This window comes from Vicugna pacos, chromosome 29 (assembly GCF_048564905.1).
Source record: "Vicugna pacos chromosome 29, VicPac4, whole genome shotgun sequence".
Lineage (NCBI taxonomy): Eukaryota > Metazoa > Chordata > Mammalia > Artiodactyla > Camelidae > Vicugna > Vicugna pacos.
The window spans coordinates 8,264,499-8,285,986 of NC_133015.1; the positions used below are offsets into that span (position 1 = coordinate 8,264,499).

The 21,488-nt window shown below is 40.6% G+C and overlaps 1 protein-coding gene across 4 annotated transcripts in view; it reads left to right on the plus strand.

Moving 5' to 3' along the window:
- The window catches only part of LOC102528159 (tumor protein D52), a 158,166-nt gene that overhangs the window by 60,402 nt on the left and 76,276 nt on the right, over positions 1-21,488 (plus strand). For 2 of the 4 annotated variants that reach the window (XM_072951779.1, XM_072951778.1), the window contains 4 exons: positions 1,436-1,584; positions 3,198-3,299; positions 12,857-12,905; positions 16,594-18,229. In XM_072951779.1, coding sequence (XP_072807880.1) covers positions 1,436-1,584; positions 3,198-3,299; positions 12,857-12,905; positions 16,594-16,713 — 420 coding nt within the window. In that variant the 3' untranslated portion in view covers positions 16,714-18,229. Of the gene's footprint in view, positions 1-1,435; positions 1,585-3,197; positions 3,300-11,165; positions 11,212-12,856; positions 12,906-16,593; positions 18,230-21,488 lie in introns of those variants that run through there. The other 2 variants (XM_072951781.1, XM_072951780.1) reach the window with 2 other exon arrangements.

Sequence of the window (21,488 nt, forward strand, 5' to 3'; positions counted from 1 at the left end):
TCTTTGAAATTATAGAACTGTTGTGCAGGTCAAGCTGAGAAAATGACTTTGCTATAAGCCAAGAGAAGCAGCCTTCTCAGGTTCTGCCTCCATATCTGCAGGGGATTGGTTTCAGGACCCCTGTGGATACCAAAATCCACAGATGCTCAAGTCCCTTATATAAATGGCATAGTATTTGCATATAACCTACGCACATCCTTCCATATGCTTTAAATCATCTCTAGATTACTTATAATATCTAATGCAATGTAAATCCTATGTAAATGCTATGTAAATAGTTGCCTGCACATGGTAAATTCAAGTTTTACTTTTTGGAACTTTCTGGAACTTGTTTTTTCCGAATATTTTCAATCTGCAGTTGGTTGCATCTGTGGATGTGGAACCCGTGGATAAGGAGGGCCAACTGTACTGTAGGGACCCAGGTTTTCAGCTTTTGGATGCAGGAGTCTCTTCCACATGGTATCTATTTCTCTCCGTGAATCTGCCCTTTCCCTCTGTTTTCTTGGCTCTTCCTCTAGTCTGTAAGTCTTTTTTCCCCCAATATCTTCTGTTTATAGTTTTGGCCTCCTCAGGTATGTTTAAGCTTCCCTAACACCTCATAATCTCACTGTGCCCTACCTGTCCTTCAGGGCTTCTTCATCCAAGTCCTTCCAGCTTCTCCTCCCAATGTGATCTCAGTTTCTCAGATTCCTGAACGAGAAAGACTGATTAGTTGAGCATCTCTTTTCACACCAGGCGCATCACTGGTTGGTGGCCACTTGATGAGTTGGCTGCCCTTGGGTCAGGGACCTGTTTCCAACCACCAGGCAGAGGCCGGGTAGTCAGCACCAAGGGGTCCACACAGGACTTCTGCAGAACTCTCTAGGGGAGACACTTTTTCTCTGCGCCTGTGACTTTGGCAGACACTGAGGCTGACAGTATAAACTCTGGTTTGTACTGGAGTATAAACTCATATGAAATATGCAAGAAGGCTGGCTTTTGATTTGGCTTGGTTGTGTGTGTTTTGTTGCGGGATGGAGATTAGTTTGGCATAATACACGCATACGAGTTTTTATGGGCATTCAAGCAGAAATATTCAGCTGGAAACACGATCCCAGAGGTCAGAAAGAGTGGATGTTAGAGTAATTCGAATATTATCTGTGTAGAGGTTTTTAAGCCTCTATCAGATAACTGAGTAAGGAAGTGTAGGGAGAGGGGAGCAGGCTGAGGACGACTCAAGATGGAAATAGGAAGGAGAGAAAAAAGCAGCTCCCTGGGAGAGATCAACATGTAACCAGTTCACTTAATGCCATGGTACATGTTGATTTTAAAGAGGCAGATAAATGAATCAAAAATGTTTTCAAATGACTGGAATTTTGAGTATAGTTTTGCACTAACTGCCTTAACTTTCTGAACGACTCTTGCTGTATTCCTACCCCAACCCCCTTCCTTACAGGTGGAAGAGGAAATCCAGACTCTGTCTCAAGTGTTGGCAGCCAAAGAGAAGCATCTAGCAGAGATCAAGCGGAAACTTGGAATCAATTCTCTGCAGGAACTAAAACAGAACATTGCCAAAGGGTGGCAGGATGTGACAGCCACATCTGCGTATGTTCCCTTGATCCTACATTTTTCTTGAGAATGTAAAGGACACTGTGCTCTCTTGGTCTGGGGCGGGGAAGTGGGGAATGAGAATGTTTCTGCCGCTTTTCTTTGTGCTGCGCAGGGCACTTTTCCCCAGTTCTCAAGTGTATCTGATTCTCTTCTCTGACTTCAGCCTTTCAAACTGTTTCAGGAAATAGAAAGCAAGCCAGCCTTATATGTGAGTTAAAGAAATAAAATTTGGGGGTGAAGGTGTAGCTCAGTGGGAGACCTGTGCTGAGCACGCACGAGGTCCTGGGTTCAATCCTCAGTACCTCCATAAAAAAAAAAAGAAAAGAAAGATAATTTAAGTTCGAAACATGTTATATATTGACTTGCCAGAAATATGCATGAGTCCCTGAGTCCTCAGAATAAGCCAATAGAGCAGGGGGTGAAACAGGGCAGACAAGTTTTGAGGTCACACCCCTCTCAAAATGTGGAGGCGGCATTTGAACTCAGGTCTGACCTAGTACAGAGACAGTCTTCTTTTGGCCCCACTTTGTACGTAGCATAAGACTCTCAGGTCGCTGTCACTGATATGTGCTGGTGTCAGAGGCCCACCCCTTAATCTTCTGGCCCTTTTGATCACAGGTGTGGATAAGGCATTATCATGATGCAGTTTTGTTTCTGGGCACAAGGAGGAGCAGGCTTCTAGTAACAGGCTCCCAACTGTGTTCTCCGGTCAGTCCCACCTGCTGAGCCGGTGACCAGCCCTGCCAGGCCGACAGCACCCCGACCTGCCCGCACTGGGTGCCCACCCCCTTCTGTCCATTTTCTGACCATAGAAGTAGGCAGCGGGAAAACAAGCAGAACGCTAATCTTTGTATCATCATAAGCTGTGTTTTTTTTTTTCGTATCGATCTTGAGTGAGTAAGTAAAAATGCCTGAGCATTCCTTTCCATAGTGTGGGGATATTAACCGTATTCTTTGTTTTTGTTTTTCTTTCCGCAAATCCCTGAGAGATGGGAAGAGGGAGGTGATAAATCATACCTTTGTGCTCTAGAAAATATCCCACTCGAGTCATTCTCCTATTCTGTCGGGAATCCATCAGCCCTTATTTGATAGCTCTACAGATAAGCAAAACTGAAAAAAAGTCTTTATGCACCCCAAACTGACTTGGATAATAAAAAGTACCCATGGGCCCTACCTTGCTTCTGGCCCTTTTGTAGGAGATAAAGTTGTGAAAGGCACATAAGAAATTTGATTTCATTTTGTTCAAATTTGTTTGGCTTAAGTGGAAAAGGAAAGACATAAGAGGTGTGGTTTCATTCAATTCTGACTCCTGTTGGTCTTTGCTCCGTGACTATTTCTAGCCCCTACCCTGATTTCTTTGGCGCTGCCTTTGGGGGCCTCTGTCTTTCTGGCTGTCCTAGGGCCCTGCAGAAGACGGTGTCTGAAGTGATGCTTAAGAAGATGATGTGATGATACTGACCTGGTGGTTGTGAAGAATTTTGGATGTTCTAAAAGAAACTTTTTTTGTTTTTGAAGAGTTCACCAAGAGGTGGTAATCACTGAACTCTGACTAATTGGTACTCGAAAGCGTAGCTTACTTTTCTTTGTTCTTTTATAATTTAATATAGATACAAGAAGACATCTGAAACCTTATCTCAGGCTGGACAGAAGGCTTCAGCTGCTTTCTCATCGGTTGGGTCAGTCATCACCAAAAAGCTGGAAGACGTGAAGTACGTCCTCATTTTTCCTTGCTTAAGTAAACTGAGGCAAATGAAAGCAGTTTATCGTGGTTGAGTTTCCTGACGGGTTCCCTTCCTTTGGAGTGCGAGAGGGCACTCCTTCAAGCCAGGACCTGAAATGCTTCCCTAAATTCTTACAGGCATAGCCTTCCAAACAATCATCTTATGAGTACATTTAAGGTTGTTGAAAAATTCTGGTTGTGAACTTTTGTCCTTTTAGCCCTTCTGCATCATGCAGGGTAAGTATGTCTTTCGTGGTTGCAAACTTGTGGTTGTGAGCCGAGCCTGTGTTGATGGGGCCGAGTCCAGGAGCCCTGAAGCGCACGCTTGGACCGAGTCCCGCCTTCGCTGCTGGATGGTACATCTTTATGCCACGGTGTGGTTACAATATGCTCATTTGTGAACTGACTTGTTCCATCTCTTCATGCTGAGGCCTCAGTCTTGTTTTGAGCTGTTGCTTTTTATTTTGCATTTACATTTAGATGAGTCTGCAGGCTTTTCCTGGCCATTTTGATAAAACCACTTCACGGTGCTTTTGTGTTTACCCGTGCCCTGTGCCACCCGCCACGTGGATTAAAACAGCGCTGAAAATGACAAACGTGGATTAAGTTGGCTGTGCTTCTGTTGGCATGCAAGATTTGTGTGTGTGTGTGTGTGTGTGTGTTTTCTTTAAACCTTTCAGATTGCATGCCTTTGTGGTTTTTGTTTGTGGGGAAAGTAGATTTTACAACCAGAATTTTGTTGGTTAAATAAGTTTGGTTAACTGATGTACGCTACTGTGTACCAAAAAAAACTAAATGACTTGCTCATTGTATTTGGACTATGATCATTTTAAACATAATGTGATAAACATAGCTTTCTTAAACCCTTTTGACAGTTACGTAACTTTCCTTAGGGGCTCTCTTTTCTTTCTCTGCTGACTTGATTGTATACCCCTTTAGATTTTAGTTAAAACCTTATGTGACTTTTTAAATGTAGGTTATTTAATTGTTTTAGATTTACTGGAACTTCCTTTCTTTTTTAATGCTTACTCTGGCTTCTTGCAGATTGCAAGCCTTTTCACATTCCTTTAGGTAAGGAGAGTTTGAACCATCGCTGCAGCCAGGCGGTGGTCTAAGACAAGTGTGCTTATTAGATTGTTATGCCACCTTGGATGGTCGTGTTTGTCCAGTACATAATTTCCTTGCGTTTTGGAATACCTTTTCTCTGGTGCATTCCTGTTTTCAAGGGAGAGTTTCTTGTATACCATGAGTAATGGAGAAATTAAAAGAAGCATAATTTGACGCTGTGGTTCAAGGGACATGGAAACAATTTTGACATTTCTTTTTACTTTTTTCTTTTTGGTAAAAAGAAGCAGCTTTACCATGGCATGCAGAATTCCTCCCTTTTAATGTCTGACTTTGTTTGTTTGTTTCTGATGCTTTAATTTCTTTGGTGCCTTTGTAAAGATGTTGGAATTCTCCTTCACCTGGGTTCCATTATGCAGTTTGTAATAGGCAGCATATGGACTGTCTCACAGTGTTAGTCCTCCGTCTTGTACAGGTTACTCTGAAAAATATTTTTTAAATTGTGGGAAAGTATGTCTGAGATAAAATATGCCATTACTTTGCACTTTTTAGTGCTTATCTTATTAGCTTATAGTGTTTATTATTTTATTACTTTTTACACTAGTTGCATTCTTTATGCACACAAAGAAATTGCATGGTTGCAAAAGGAAAGATATAGTATATTAGGCTGAAAAGGAAAGCACATTAAAAAGATGTCAGCCTGAAGCATGCCTTGTAAGAAGGAATCTTTGTGATATCGTGCAAACCTCTCCTCTCTCTCCCATTACAGACTCTGATTATCCAGTTAGTAGTCAGGGAAAACTAAAGGAGGGGAAAGGACTTTAGAGTGTAAGCAGGAGGGCAATACAGTTGTCTCCATCTATGTTCCTATTAATGCAAATGGTCTTCTCGAGCGGTCACTTGCTATATAGCCTGGTTCTTTGCCTTCTTAAGTAATCAAACAGGTACTCACAGCTGAGGCCCTTTCTTAGTGACACTTGGCCCTGGAAGGCAGAGAAAATCATTGAGGTGAGCAAACTCTAAGTGTTGAACTCTTTAAAGTTAAAGTTGTGCTAAAAAAGCTCAAGAAATCGTGACGGGATTGATTCCGTATCTTTGGTGTTCAATTTAAAATGGCTTAAGTGCTTTAGGTAACTGTTAAGGTGGTTTTATCTGAAGTTAGTTGAGTTGTGTGAGGACGTATTTGCTCACATAATCCATCCCGCTAGCATTGAAGTGCCCACTCTGGACAGGTCCAAAGGGTATAACCTAGACCAGGATTCTCGTTCAGAAAGAGCTTAAAATCTTTGAGTGGATGGAGTGCAGGAAGGAAGTGGGGTCTGGGGACGAGCTAAGAATGGAATATCCCTGTTAATACCCGATGATACAACGTTAGACGTAATAGAAACAGAAATGTAAAAACGTGTCAGTGCTGTTGAGGAATGTGCTTCATTAGTATGTATAACTGTTCTTTCTTTATGCCTTTAAAAACATTAAGCAAAGGTGGTGCGTAAGTATGGCCCAGAATGTGCTCTTCGTAATTCACCAGACACAAATTGAGCTGCTCTTTTTCAGCTCCTTACATAGTCACTTTCTTCATTGTATTTAAAAATATGCATAATTGAGATTGTACACTACCATTTTCAGTCCAGCTTTGAGTGAATAGTATATTGTGCATCAATACATGCAGGTTAAAGTAAGGCTTTACGTGATAACGTGGAAATGGGAGACAGAAGGTTACCACATTGTAATCGACTGTACTTCAATTAAAAAAATAAGTTAAATAAAATACATTTTAAAAAACAGTTGAAAAGATTATCTTTTGAAAGCTAAATTTTGGAATTTTTTCTCGCAGATTCAATGTTGGGTAAAGTCACTTAAAAAAATCATTTCTAGGCCAAGGTGTCCTAACTATAATCTGATTTAATGTGTTCATATATAATAGAAAATATATGAAAACACATAATAGAAGCATAGAATACGTAACAGAACATATGTAGTAGAACACATACATGAAGAAAACCCGCATCTTTTAGATGAGTCAGTCGCAGAGGCAGATACTGGCCGCAGGCCCCCAAGCGCTGCTGGGGGAGAGGAGCTGGGGCAGCAGATCTGAGTGTTTCCTTTCCTCCCAGGAGGTGGACACAGGGGCCCCTTTCTTCCAGGGCTTGAAACAGTTGGGTAATCTTAACTCCCCTGTGTCCTGAGTCCAGGCGAACCCGGCAGACCTGTAGGCTGATTTCACTGTCTGATGGAATCGTGGACTTTCTGCTGACTTCAATTGTTAGAGTCAGCGACAGTTTTTATTGTACTGCATTATCAGTTAATAAATTAGCAGTCGGGATGCAGACATTTGTCGTTTTCCTTGGGTGGGTGAGGGAGGAGGAGGAGGAGGAGGAGAGGAGAGAGAGAGAGATCTGTTTTTGACGCCCTGACAGTTAGGTGTCTGCTGCTGCCAGGAGGTCGAGGACCAGCCCTAGGACCGGGTGATGCGCGCCCTCCTGAGGGGCCCTCTGGGGACAGACCACTTTTCTCCCCGTAGTGTGTTCCCATTCACTCCTCTCCCGTTTGCTTGTTCTTTACACATCGTCATGGTTAAACATTGACTCATGCCTTTATTTTTTTTGAGAGAAACTTTAAAAGAGCCTTCCCCTGTCTCTTGGTGTCAGTGTTAAATAAACATCAATGTTAGCGTTAATAGCATGTGCTCATAATTCAGTAGCCTCGTTAGTCAAATATTTCTGATACATTTAAGAGGAAATGCTAATTAACATTGCCTTTCTCTTCAAAGGCAATTTCTGCTTTTTATGTGTGTGTTGCCTCTTGTAAACCTCTAGATTTTCTGTGTGTTTGTTTTGGGCTTATTAAAGTCACTCCAGACAATTCCATTTTGCTGAAAATTTCTGCCGCTTAATAGGAAAAGAAATGATCTCATTTCTCTTGTTAACATAGAGTACCTTTGGATTCAAATTTGAAAAGCTTTCATGAACTTTTCTGTCATGCCCATATTTCCTAATTTTTGTTACTGTAATTATTTATTCATTCATTCTTTTATTCAGAAGTGTTTACTGAATGACAGCTTTGTGCCAGGAGCTGTTCTAGACTGGAGGGTTCAAATTACCAATCAAAGCATTAGCTGGGTAAAATTTGAAAGCTCTAAAGAAAATAATGTGAAATAAATATTAATGTGTGTTTCAGTTAGAGTCATCTGTAATAATAATAATAATGGTGGACAGTTATGTTCCAGGCATGACCATATATAGTAGGTGCTATTATTTTTCTGATTTTACAGATGAGGAAAACTGAGCCACAGAGAGAGAAAGGGGCTTGCCCCAGGTCACACAGCCACGCGGCTGAAGGCCAGGATTTGAACCCAGCACACCCGGGTTCAGGGGCCTGCACTCCCCCCTGCATTGTTCTGACTCCCCATGATCAGTTAAGACTATGGCCCTCCAGGCACTTTGGTTCATCACCTACAATTAGGAGATTAATTTGAGGGCAAAATGGAATGACAGTACCTGGATGGCTCTCACAGGCAGGCCGGGCACACAGTGAGCGGCCAGCCACGTTCACCACGACCTCTCCTTTCTCTGTCCACTGCTTCCCTCCCCTCCTCCCCCTTTATTATTATTAGGGATGAAAGGATCAAATAAACAGGTAAGAAACAAGGAAAAATTTAAAAACCATTTCAGCTTTAAAAAATAATACCTCTCCAAGGTAAGAGTAATGTTAGATTGTGAAGTACTTAGTGAGTCTGAGTGAAAATCAGGTTGCCCGCTTTAATTTTTCCCCCAGTGTTCTGAGGAGCCCAAACTTACGTTCCTACTTTGATTATTGGTTACTAGGTTTGAGGGTTAAGATCAAGCTGGAAAACGTTTTACCAAAATTTGCTTTATGGATTCTACTAGCCCTCACAATATATCTGTTAGAGGTAGTTCTGGCTCAGCAGCAACATGGCTTTTTGCTTTTTAAAGTTTTCCATATTATATTTAAACCAGTGAAATTGGAGATGCGAGTTGAAGCTTTGTGTAACCTTCCACAGAGAAGCTAGAAATGGCCAGACAGCAGCCCGACTGTTAGATTGCAGACGAGCCACCAACAAAAGAACATTTCGTTTAAATGTGACCTGTAGAGAAGTTCAGATAACTTGGTGCGGGGGTGGGGGGGGGGGGAGGCTTGGCATGGTTCTTCCTGGTAATGGTGCCTCCAAGGTGGGGAGACCTTGGCTTTGTAGTGATTTAATTGATTTCATTCTCTGTTCAGTGGGTGCATTTTTAATCTTTTCTTATTGTGAAATGTAAAACGTACAGAAATCCAATTCAGTGATTTATCACAAAATAAGCACCTTGTTGTAACCACTTCCTTGCTTTTTCTTATACATTCCCACTTAAACCTGTTTCGTGGGTATATTCTTCCTGGCACTCAAATGTTTAAATTCTTTGGCTGCTAATTGAAACTCAGCACCAGCAAGCATGATTTTCTCATGATCCTATAAAGGATCTAAAGTCCTTTATAAGAGATGCTGCGCTATTTCTTAGAATTCTCAAAGTGATCATCTTGAACATTCTTCTTTAAGTCGTATCACAGATATCATTGGCACCTGCTACATACTTAATAACTTAAATGCCCCAAATTATCATTTCTACTTTGGTTTTATTGGAAGCATATTGGTAGTCCTTCCTCATGGTAGTACTGTAAAAATGAAATACTTAAAAAATTGTGTGTATTTCCGACATTATTGAGTGTCTTCTGACTGTGTACCTACTCGTCAGTTTCCCCTGCCCTCCTGCTGTTGCCCTGCATTGATGCTCCACCACCATCCATCTCTTACTGAATCCACAGCAGATCCCTTGATGAGTCATACATGGCTCCCCACTGCCTTCTTGTTTCAGTTTACCTGAAAAGGGGGATGTGTTGTATAGAAAGACAGTTCTTTTGGAATCCAACGAGAGGAAAGGAAGTAAGCCCATGCCCCACCCAGATGGTCCTTGCCGTTTGGAAAGCTGTTAGAAATCACGGTAGCTTCTAGAAACCAAAGAAACCGAGACACCCACTCCTCTCCCACTGAGCCCTCTTCCCCGCATGGTCATCGCTCCCTCACTTCTCTGCCTTTCTCTGTGCTTATGTTCAGTCCTTTCTTGGGGAACTGACTTCCTCTGCATTCTTGCAGCTTCTACCTGGTCCCCAAAATGGTTTTCCTCAACATCGAAGCCTACATGACTTTCTAGCTCAAGTACCTACTATCAACTGACCAGTGTCATAGTGTCCTCTAATTACAAAATCCCATGTTAAGAATCATAATTGTCTCAAACCTTTTTTTTCTTTTTAATTCGGTCTAAACAATTTGTAGATTGCCCAGGGGTTAACTGTGGTGGGTGAAGCTCTATGATCCAGTTATTCTGTTGGTGATGGTGAAGGTGGCTTTGGCAATGTGGCTACATAGGTGGCTTCTTTAGAAGGTTGCAAGAAAGGGCAGGTAACTTAGGGGTTCTGGTATAAACTAGGAAAGATGATCTTCGTTAATCCTCATCTTTCCCATATGGTCCCAGTACACTGCAGTAGATACAGCAGGAAAAAAATTCTCACATTCCTCCCAGAATATAGTCTTATACCCAAGGTATCTACCGCTGTTGTAGGATGGAGAGGATGCTGAGCGACAGTGGGTCTTTCCTGTGTTATGTGCAACATTAAGTACAAAGCTGTCTGAACATTTTACTCATCATCTTGACTGTCTGAACTGCCGGCTTCTTTTTGATTCATATCAGGATCATGCTCCATATTTTTACATACTAATGCAAATCTAGATTTGAGGAGCTACATTTGAAACACAGAGTTATTTGTAACAACCACGTCTTGGAGAAAACTAAATCATGAACAGACACAACAACATTTAAATATAATTGAGAATTGATACCTTGGACTGTCCAGCTTCCCCCAAAACGCCTGTCAGTGATCAGAATGTTATAAGGATATTAACAGCATTGGCAAAGTGCATACAGTGACTTTGTGAGCCTGAGAATTGAGGCTCTTTGATCTTGTGAGGTGGTCTCTATGGGAGATGGCTGGAGAGTAGTTAACTTTGAACGTGGAATGGACAGGGAACTGTTTTGCCCGTGAGTAAAAAGCTAGTCCTGGTAAAACGGGGGCAAATGTTATTTTTATGGCTTTCAAAAGAATGTTTAGTTTAATTGGAATGAAGTACAGGTTATCTCTTATTAGAAAACTGATACTGCTGCTCCTAAGGAGTGATACGTGATTTTGAAGTTACTTGAAGTTGTCAAGTAGTGACTTACTTTGAAACCTTCCTATTCTGGTAACAAGTATGTGAGAAAAAGGCGGCTGCAGGAGCCCCTCCGTGGCCTCGTGTGTGTGTGTGTGTGCGTGCACGCCGCGCGCGCCTGAATGTGTGTGCTTCATTTTTTGAGGGGAGGCGGTGAACATTGGCTTAGTAGTCTCCAAGACCCAAGTTCCATTCATGATTCTGCTGTGACCTTGGGTAAATTATTTAACCTTTAAGCCTCGATGCTAGACGCCTAACAGAGACAGGTGAAAGCTCTTGTCAAATTTCAAAGTGCTATAAAAATGCAAAGTTGAATTCTTAGCACTATTAACTGCTGGGATTAAATTGGCTCATGAATAAAAAGTAAATTATGTTGGAATACCTTTGGTCCCCTCCACCTCAAAAAGTAGGTAATTCTTCATGGTGTCACAAGAACGAGCTTCTAGGAAGCTAAGTTTTGTTTGCTTTGTACAGTGTCTAATCTCCACTTTACTAACTCCATTTCTATCTCTTTTTAATGCTGCCTCTTAGTATACGCTCCATTCAACATTCAATTAGCATGCCTGCAATGAGGTAAAGTATATTTTTACAAAATGTAGTTTGTCTGATGTTTCCTTTTTGGAGGGAGGGGAGGCCATTAGGTCTGTTTACGTATCTGTTATTAGCTTTTTTTTTTTTAATGGAGGTACTGAGGATTGAACCCAGGACCTCGTGCATGCTAAGCATGTGCTCTGCCATTTAAGCTACACCCTCCCCCAGTTTGATGCTTTCTTATTCTTTATTTAGATGTTTAACTTGAACTGTTCTGAAGTAGGAGTTAGAATCTGCTCTAAACAAGCTGCGTGGAAACTGTTACCAGTTTGCCGTTGCTGTTCCCCCAGTGTTAGGCTGGGCGCCAGAAGTCCATTAAAAAAAGATTTTAAGAAAAGAATTATGACTTCTGCTTTATTTTGTAACCCTGTGAAGTTGTTTCATACCTGGAATCTGTTTCATTGAAAAAGTGAACGCTGCTCATCTAATCAGCCTCCTCTTTTCACGGACGTACGTGTCACACCACCTCTGTCTTCATCAGCTTTGGTTACAGTCCCCTTTCCTTTCACCCTCTTCATTTCTACTTCCCTCGTCCCACTGTGACATTTGGTGGTTTGATTCTGCTGTCCTCTTTCATCCATAAGCACCTGCAAGTGTCACACGTCACTCCCTCAGCTGACCTCCCTGTAGGGGTGGAGGATTTTTAACGATACAATGCTAGGTTTAAACTTCCGTGTGCATCAGAACTGCCTGGACTGCTTGCTGGGCCCCACCTCTGGTTTCTGATTCTGTAGGCCTGGGGTGGGATCTGAGAATGTGCATTGCAGACAACTTCCCAAGAGCCACTGATGCAGCTGGTCTGGGGACCACGCTTTGGGACCACGTGCCCACAGCTGCGGTGGGAAGGAGGAAACCCCTCCCTCCCTTGCCTTTGTCATCTTGGTAGTAGGAAGAATCTTGGAGGGCAGGTGAACAGTAGAAAAGCTTCAGAAACCCAGGTGGGAGCGACACAGGTGCTGAGATCCTCCTTAATTCATACAGACAGATGGATGCGAAGGTGCAGGGGAGGCGTCCCGTGGGCTCAGGGTGCTTCTGTCAGTTGGGGCAGCTCCGTGAAGTGGGTACAGCCACGTGTCTGTGCCCCTCCCTTCCTTTTGGCCCCTCGTCTGTTAGCTGCTCCTGGGAGCCAGGATCCCTGTTGTGGAACCTCCTAGGGTCTGCTTGTCCTGCTTAGGTGATGGGGGTTCATACAGAAATCTTGACAGGCGATATGTGACTTTACACACGAGTTCTGGAGCATCAGACTGATCGAACAGTTGCATTTTCTTGTACCGTGACAGGTTGGTTGGGGAAGTGACAGAATCACTGTTTTACCTGACCTTGTTCCCTCTCCTCACACATGGACTTGACTGTGTCTGTATGTCTGACTGGCTCTTTCCATGGAATCAAAAGGGCATCATTGCAGAAACCTTGAACAGAAGTCAATAATCTTACATAGTAAGACATAGTTGGATGTATGCTTGCACGCCTGTGGTACAGGTGTTCCTTATGCTCTATGTGTTCTTTTGCTGATTGAGAATAATGGCGAAGAGGAATACCGTGATAATATTTTCAGCTAATAATATTTTCAAAATTGTTGGATTTTTTGGTTCAGTGTTTGTGATTTTACTGTTTTTCTTTTCTCTCCATAGAAACTCCCCAACTTTCAAATCATTTGAAGAAAAGGTGGAAAACTTAAAGGCAAGTAGAGAGATGATGGACAGGGTCGTTGCATTATCTCGTTTGGTGCCTTAACTTTCTTTGGTGTGGGTAAATTATGCAAATTAGTATTTCTCCCTAAAAAATATTTAACTAAATTTAATAACTGTTCTTTATATTATCAATGGCTGTTTAAGGTGGTATGTACTCTTTTAAATCATTTTTTTTTGAGTGTTTGTTCTAGCATGGAGCATAAGTACTGAAAAGAAATGTGTAATTGAAAAAACAAGAGCGCTTTAGAAGTCTGTGCTGCTTTTCGCATTGTTCACGTCAAATACTTTTGTACTTGGACCAAATTTAATATACTCTTACTGTAGAAAATGAAAAACAATATAGAAAAGCAAAAAGAATAAAACACACAAAAAATTGCTCCCACAACCCGGACAGTGATATGTAATAGGACTATGCTGTCATGCTTTGAAGAAGAATTAAGACTGTAAATCATAAACATTTTTCTGTATCATTAAATACTGTTTTTCAGTATTATGCTTAATAGCTGCCTGCATAGCCTTATGATGGAGATTGTTTGTTTAATCCTTAATTATTGGGCATTTTTATTACCATGGTCACCACCATTGATGATTCATTGTTTTACTTTTTGCTTTGATTCTGGTAAAGGTGGACATTTTCCCATAACAATCAGCTTTATTAATTTGTCAGTTGTACTGTCTTCAAGACTATATTCAAAACAATAAGGTCTTCAAGGATCACAAGGGACCAGAAACGTTGTTCTGTTCCCATCCACTGCCCAGCCTTCTCTGCAGACTTTGTGCAAAGCCAGTGTGTTCATTTCTTCCAAAACGAATTCTGATAATTATGGTGGATATTTTTAAGGACTAAAACTAGTATCTTAATTGTTTTATATAAATCAGCTTAAAAATAAGTATTCAGATTTGGTCTTTCAGAATTGTAATCGAGTCACTTGTTTTTAAATGCAGCTTTTTAAAATTACAGAATCAGGGTATGCTTATGGAAGGAAAACCAAACAGTGCACCACGATCTGGATCTTTTTTCCTTGCACATAGAAACACTACTACCCACCCATTCTGTTTCTACATACAGGTATAAAAGGTTTTCAAGAAGGAATCACACTGCACACACAGTCCTACAACCTGCTCATTCGCACTAGCAGGTGTGACCCACAAACGCAGGCACCTGCTCATTTTGCTCTCTGTGCTTCTCAGTGGCCTAGAGTCCTTAGCACATTACAGCTACTTAATATGTGCTTGATGAGCAAAAATATATCATAATCACTCTTCTAGGCCAGTACCAGAGGCCTGCTTTATTCTTATTAATGCCTAGTCATATATTTGAAATCAAACTGGACATTGCAAGGAATTCAGTTCTGTGTTTTAGGCATTTCACAGCCGCTTCTTAAACTCTACCCTCAGTGTCAGTTTTTGAACCAACTACCTGGAAAACCAGAGGACCTGTGTTCTTTGACACTGATGATGAGGAGAGACTTCCAGTCATTTATTATGTACTTTCCTCCTGATTATATTTAGACTCTATAAATTGTGGTGAAATGTGCTTTTAAAATATGCCTAGAAATTATTCAGATAAAAACATGTAATATTTATTTATTTAAATTTTATTTTTTACTGAAGTGTTGTTGATTTACAATGTTAGTTTCAGGTGTACAGCAAAGCAATTCAGTTATACATATACATACATATATATATATTTCAGATTCTTTTCCATATAGGCTATTACAAGATATTGAATATAGTTCCCTGTGCTATACAGGAGGTCCTTGTGGAAAAATATGTATTTTTAAAAGGATAGTATATTAAACAGGTATCAGTCACCAAGGAAGCTGTAAACTATAGCTTGGGATACAGTTTTTCTAACTTACACTTGTATTCAGTTAAGCATCCGGTCTGCAGATACTTACATTTAGATTTTGGATTGAGTCATTAACGGTGATCATTGAGCATTTGCCATGTGTCAGGAGATGAGTGTTGGACACTGGGAAAACCTCGGTGAGGAAGATAAACACAGATCTTTCTGCAAGGTGTTTAGACAATTAGATGGCCAGTCAAAATAAAGTGAGGTAAGGTGCTATGACAGTGACAGGAGAGGCTTCAGTCAGGGTCACTGGCAGGAACTGTGTAATGCTTGGCAGGAGGGAAGGTCAGAGAGGGCTTCTCAGTGGACGCAGTCCTGTAAAGGGAGGCCTCTTGGTTGAAGGGAACATTTGAAGCTTTGGGTCCCCATTCCTGGAACACCAGGAACTTTGCTGTGCTCTAAGGTGTTGAGCAGGAGACGAAGTGGGTGGGCCATATTAAAGAAAAAGTGGGAAGCCGTTGAGAGATTTTTCTGAGCGTTTTAGAAAGATCTCTGGCTGCCCTGCCGATCTAAGCGGAGAAGGACTGGAGAAGGAGACCAGTTGGGAGGAAGGTGTTGGAACCCAGGCCAAAGATGATGGTGCAGTGAGTTAAGCCATCTCCAGTGGGACAAAGTCGAGAGATATTTAGAATTTAGAAATGACAGACAAAAAGTTAGCGATTGGATGTGGAATGAGACAGGGAAGGACCAAAGATGACTCTAGGAGTCTGACTGGGAGGTGGGACTGCCATTCAAAGTCTTAGACTAGAATAGAGATGGGACCAGCTGTGGGAGGAGTTCAGTTTTAGACATGTTGAATTGCAAGGGATCTTAACATTTTCTTATGATTAAGGAATGTTTTCATAAATTTCATAAATATACAGTGAATATAAGTCATGCAAAATTTTTCAGATAATTCAAAGATTTTAGATGGGAGACCAAAAATAATGAGCAAATTTCAGCTAGATTCCAACTAGTTAGAGTCTGGCCAGTAAAGACTGAGCTAAGAGCAAGGGCAGATTCAAACCCACTGTGAACTGCATCCTTGATCACTGATTGGTGTCTTAATGTTAGCTGTCCTGCTGGCCAGTTAGGGGATGGAAGCGGGAGGTGTGGAGGGAGGAAGGGAGGGGTAGAGAGAACACTTGCACAAGCACAAAGATACATCAGCGTTAAGGATCAGTGACATCTCTAAGGGTTCTGAAAAGCATACAGTATTGTACAAGTGTAAGGCAGATATATTCATTCAAACCAATGTTTATTGATAAATGTTCAGGCCAGGTAACTTGGAGTAGTGCTTCACAAACTATTATGTGTAGGAAGCATCCAGAGATCTTGTTAAAGTGCAGATTTCAGTTCTGCAGACGGAGGTGGGGAGGCCGGTCTGAGGTTCCAGTTTTCTAACAAGCTCCCAGGTGATGCTGGGTTTCAAGGTCCTCGCACACTTTAAATAGCAAAAGGTTAGAATGTTTATGCTGTAACTGGGAACCATACACGTTATTTCTTTTCTTCATTATACTCAGTTCACGGAAGTGTTACTCAACTATAAACAGAAATCAATAGCTATTTTAGAATAATGGGGCTTAAAAAATTCGTTACATTTTGCTGTGAAGAATAAGCCGGGGAAAAGAATTTGCCAATTTGAATATTTCAGCAGGGAAGTCTGTGTAAGTTTCTTTTTTTTATTAAACCACTCTGAGCATCACAACAGCACTAAATTCTTTACATATATAATAATCACTGAGGTATCAGGTTCCTGATTTTTTCTTCTTTAAAGTTACTTTATGTAGAGTCAGCAAAGTTTCTGTTTCATAACGTCTTTTCCTTTTTGAACTTTTAAAAGTCTAAAGTAGGGGGAACCAAGCCTGCTGGCGGTGATTTTGGAGAAGTCTTGAATTCGACTGCAAATGCCAGTGCCACCACCACGGAGCCTCTTCCAGAACAGACACAGGAAAGCCTGTGAGATCCTCCCTTTGTTCTGCTACTCACTGCCAGATGCTGCAAGCGAGATCTAAGCACATCTTGTCAACAGTCATTGCCATGAATTTCCACCAGATGTGCTTTCATTTAGCTTTACATATTCTTTTGACCAAATAGTTTGTGGGTTGAACAACATAAAAACATCTTCACCTCTATTCCTGGGAAACACCCTTTCACGTGCATTCAAAGCCCTTTATTTAGGAAGCATCAGTATAGAAACACGCATAGTACGTGGGATTCTCACTAGAATGATCATTGTTTCCCTCTTTTACAAAATTGCTCTGGATCTGGGATAGTAGTTTGACCTTTCTCTTCTACATGATTTTCTTTTTGTCTCTTTGAATCTTTGTATATTTGATTCGTAACTAGGATTGTTCTTTAAAATTTGCTGTATCCTGGTTATTAAAAGTTTTGGCATAATTTTCTTTACTTCCAAGGGAAGAACTACTGGCCACAAGAAAATGGTTTCAAATAAAAACACTGTTTTGGTGTAAGGTATCTTATATCTTGGGTCTCTGAAGACATCAAACTAAAATCAGCTCTATGTTCAGTTTGTTATAATTTTGTAAGTGACAAGATGTACAGTGATTCAAAATCCTAGGCGGCTTGAGAGTGGAACCCTCCACATCCTTGTTTAGCACCATCTGTGACAGTCACCATTTCAGTGTGCTGCTTATTAAACTACTTATATCAACTTACTTTTCACCAGATTGAAACTTTAGTTTTGGAGGAAATTGTAAAATAACATTCTGAATCACGCATATAGGTTGAAACATGAACAGTCTCTTCAAAACATTCAGTTCTAAAGCCTGAAAGTTTTTTAGATCTAGGTAGCCGAAAAGCGCTAAAATCAATCACGTTAGGTTTAACGTTGTCTTCATTTAATTCATTTAGCACCATTTAAAATAAGCACACGAAGTTATATGACTAATAGAACTTGAAACATTTTTCTACTAAGGGGTTGGTGATAACTCCTGAGGATTTAATGCATTAATAAGAATCAACTCATCATTTTCTACTTATTTGTTTCCAGTGTGTTAGAAATTATAAAGTGATACTACAGACATTGCCCCCAGCTTTGAAAACTTGAGTGTCAGGGCTGAATGAACCAAAGCCTCCGGGAGTATCTGCATGGAGGCCAAGGTACTCTGTTAACTGTAACAGCTACTCACGACCACTGTCTTTTCCTTGTGCTGTATATGGTTATGGCCTACACTGTTGTATTTGTTATTTATCAAGTAGTGATTGTTCTGTTATTGTTTATGCCAAATGTTAATTGCCAAGCTTGGAGTGACCTAAAGCATTTTTTAAAAAGCATGACTAGATTTACTTTGGGATAATACTATATATTATGAAAACCAAATCTGAAAAGCCACAAGTGTTGATTGTTAGAACACGCTACCATTCTTGATTGTTACAGCTTCTTGTTAGCACTTCAGATGCAATTAAAACTATGCTCTATTACATGTGAAAAGCTTAATAAATTCTGTGTATCAGTAGTCTAGGTCTCGAGATTTATTACGAGACCAGTGGTCTGGAAACAGCTTATTGAATAATCAACTGGTATCCATACTTCTTTAAAAAAGGCAGTTTTTTTTTTAACCATCTGCTTTAAATCACTGCTTCATGTTATCAGACTAACGTACATTATTTACCTGAAGGGGCTTTAAGGCAAAGGTTGTTGAAGCATTGTCCCAGAGGGGTGAATCTGTAGAAATCTGTCTTTTTATAGAAATATTGTGGTTATTCAACATAGGTGTTAAATTATTTTTTTCCAACCAACTAGTCTTTCAATTGTTTTCATCATAACATCTCTTCATCACATGGTTTCTTGGGTGTCCCGCCCTATTACTGTCTTTTTAACAAGGCAAAATGGAGAGGATGGCAATTTCTTTAGTTGAGTAAAATATCCTCAAATCTCTTTATTGGGGGGAAATGATAGAAATAGGGCTGGAAGGTGGCATGGATGTATGTGGGTGCTGGTGATGGTTGTGAAAGAAGAAACTGGAGAATCACTTTTCTAGACATCCACCTCTACTTAATCTAGAGATGATTTAATGTATTGCAAAGTACTCTGCCTCTTAAAAGTAGCAAAAAGTAGAGGGGGGGTAAATTTAGAAAAATAAACATCAACTTAGAAGTATTACTCAAATAGTCTTTGTGGAAGATTCAATATTATGAATTCAAGGGCATTTAAGCAATTCAGAACATAGTAATTACTAAGAACACCAGAGAGGGGCCCTGGTCACTCCACTATGTTTTCTGTTTGACACTCTTAAGAACGTAGCAACTCGAGAGTAAAATCGCAGATAGTGAGCAATTCAAGCAGTGTGACAGAAGAAAAGTAATTCCTGGAATTATCCCCTTATTACAAAGGAACGTCCTTAATGTATGGAGTCTCTGGGAAATAAAGCAAGAATTCTTATGCCTGTTGAGGCCAAAGTAATCAATGGAAGAGAGTAGTACTCACTGAATTATCCTAATAGTAACGCAAATAAACTACTGAAATAGAGGAAAAAAACATGCTTAATTTGGACTATTTCTGGATCTGTTAATCAAGAAATACACACTGTCTATTATTTTTGTATAGTGCTTGAAAACAATAAAAATTCTACTTTGGGTATGGGTTCTTTTGTACATATTACCTGCCTGTTGAGGATAACATTGATGATACAAATTCTCTCCTGACCCTTGCTATCCTGGGTAGAGAAAGAACCATGAGCAGCTATGGAATCAGTGTATCAAACAAAAAGCTACAGGAAAGCTATTCAGAAGTGACTTTGCTGTCTATGTGCCAGAGGAGATGCTGCGTGAGGCCCTACATCAGGATCACGTGTTTCTTCATAGCTCTTGAGACCCAGAGGAAAACTCAGATCTTTGTCCATGATGCAGAGACATTTGGCCATTAAATTAGTGACTGTCCCATTGCAACTGGGTTAATTATGGAGGCCAGGCTGGGTTAGAGTTAACAGTAAGGCATTATCCCTTTTAAGTAAACCTGAAAACCTTAGATTTCAATATCCATGTTCTGATTCTGAAATCAAGAAGAACCCAAATCAAAATGAGCCCCAAAGAACTCACTTTTAGTTTGTGAGCCCCCAGAGGGCAGGGCCTGCACATGTCCATCACCTGCCAGGGTTTCATACTGAAATAAGTGCTACTTGATGACTTTAACACTCCATCTCAACGTGATTTCAGTTTTCCCCTTGGCTTTTAGAATGAATTCTGTTCTTATAATCCAGTTTGACTGTTTTCTGGTATTCTTCCAAGTCTTTAAGTGTTATTGCCTGTATCTGGTCATCTTCTACACGATATCCTTTAATGATCTTAATTCATCTCTGTGGTTGACGTGGCTATGTTTAGAGTGATGCTGATACCTCCCAGTGTATCACGAGCGCTGTCTTTTTTCCCAGGTGTTCATGCATTTTGAGAGGCATGGATTTCTAAATCACCTTCTGGTCACCTCCACCTCGCCACTGATAGCCCCTATTTATTGAGTGTTCAGTAAGTGTGTTGAGCATTTCACACCCATTTCCTTTAATTCTTTACTCAAGGATGTGAGGCTGTCACTGTTTCATAGATGAGACCACGGCCAGCAGACGTGGAGCCAGGACTTCGAACTGTTTTTTTATTCACTTATTATCTGCCATTAATAGTATTTTTGCAAAGCATATGAACAATTTGCAGGCTAGATGGGAAAAAAGAAGCTTGTATTTTTAATAAATCAAGAAGGAAGGTGTGGTTCAGGGAGTAGAGCAGGGTCAGAAGATGCCAAGGAGACGTTAAAGCATTGCCTTGAGAGTTGATGTTACGTTTGGCACTGGTGCTGGCAAGGACAATGTGCAGACCTGCTCAGTCCTTTACACTGCTTCTCATTTGCTGTTTCTGCTGCTCTGCCAAAGGCAGAGAACTAGGCATACCTGAAGTCAGTTGATACAAACTTACTCTTATCCATTAAAAACATCAGGATTTGTCCCAAAATGCCTGTTGTCACAATCCCCAGGGAATTTCATCTGGCTGAGGTAGGACATGAAGATAACACATCTATTGAATTTTAGAGCTGGGATATTAGTAATCCCATTTATTTTGCAGATACTAATTTAGTTCGGTTTATAAAAGCACTTCCTTAAATTCAAGACAGAGGCTAATAACTTGGTTTTACGTGAGGGAACCAAATCAGAAACATATTGGCTTGCCTGTGATCAGGACTGGAGTCCGGACTAGAACTGAGAGCAATGACCAATGCTGTTCACAATTTACCACATTTTCCTGAAGGGAAACAGAATGAGCAACAGTAATGCAAAAATACTTTAGGCAAGACTTCATAAACAGTCAAGAAAAATAAAGTTTATGAACCAAACAAAAGAAAGAATCCACCTGGCATAGAATTTATCTTAAGCCTACTACGGAATTTTAAGGATTACCCTATCGGTGGCTAGAAATAAGCCGTGTGTGACTCATACAGTTACACACCACTCCAAGGTTGCTGCACTAGAAGTGTTCTGTCTACTGTGTGCAGTTGATGAGAACATCAGGAAGATTCAAAATCCATAATCAAAGGCATTATTAAAACAGGGGTTGTCATACATAGAAATGCATTCTGTCAAAGTACTTCCAAATGAAAGGGGAAAGTGCTTGCTGCTTCCCTCCAAACAATAATTACGGATGAATATAAAACTGCTGGGTAGAAGATGGATGGACAGCTTAATTCATAAATGCTCCAAGTACCGTGTTTGGGTTCCGTTTTGAAGAGGGTGG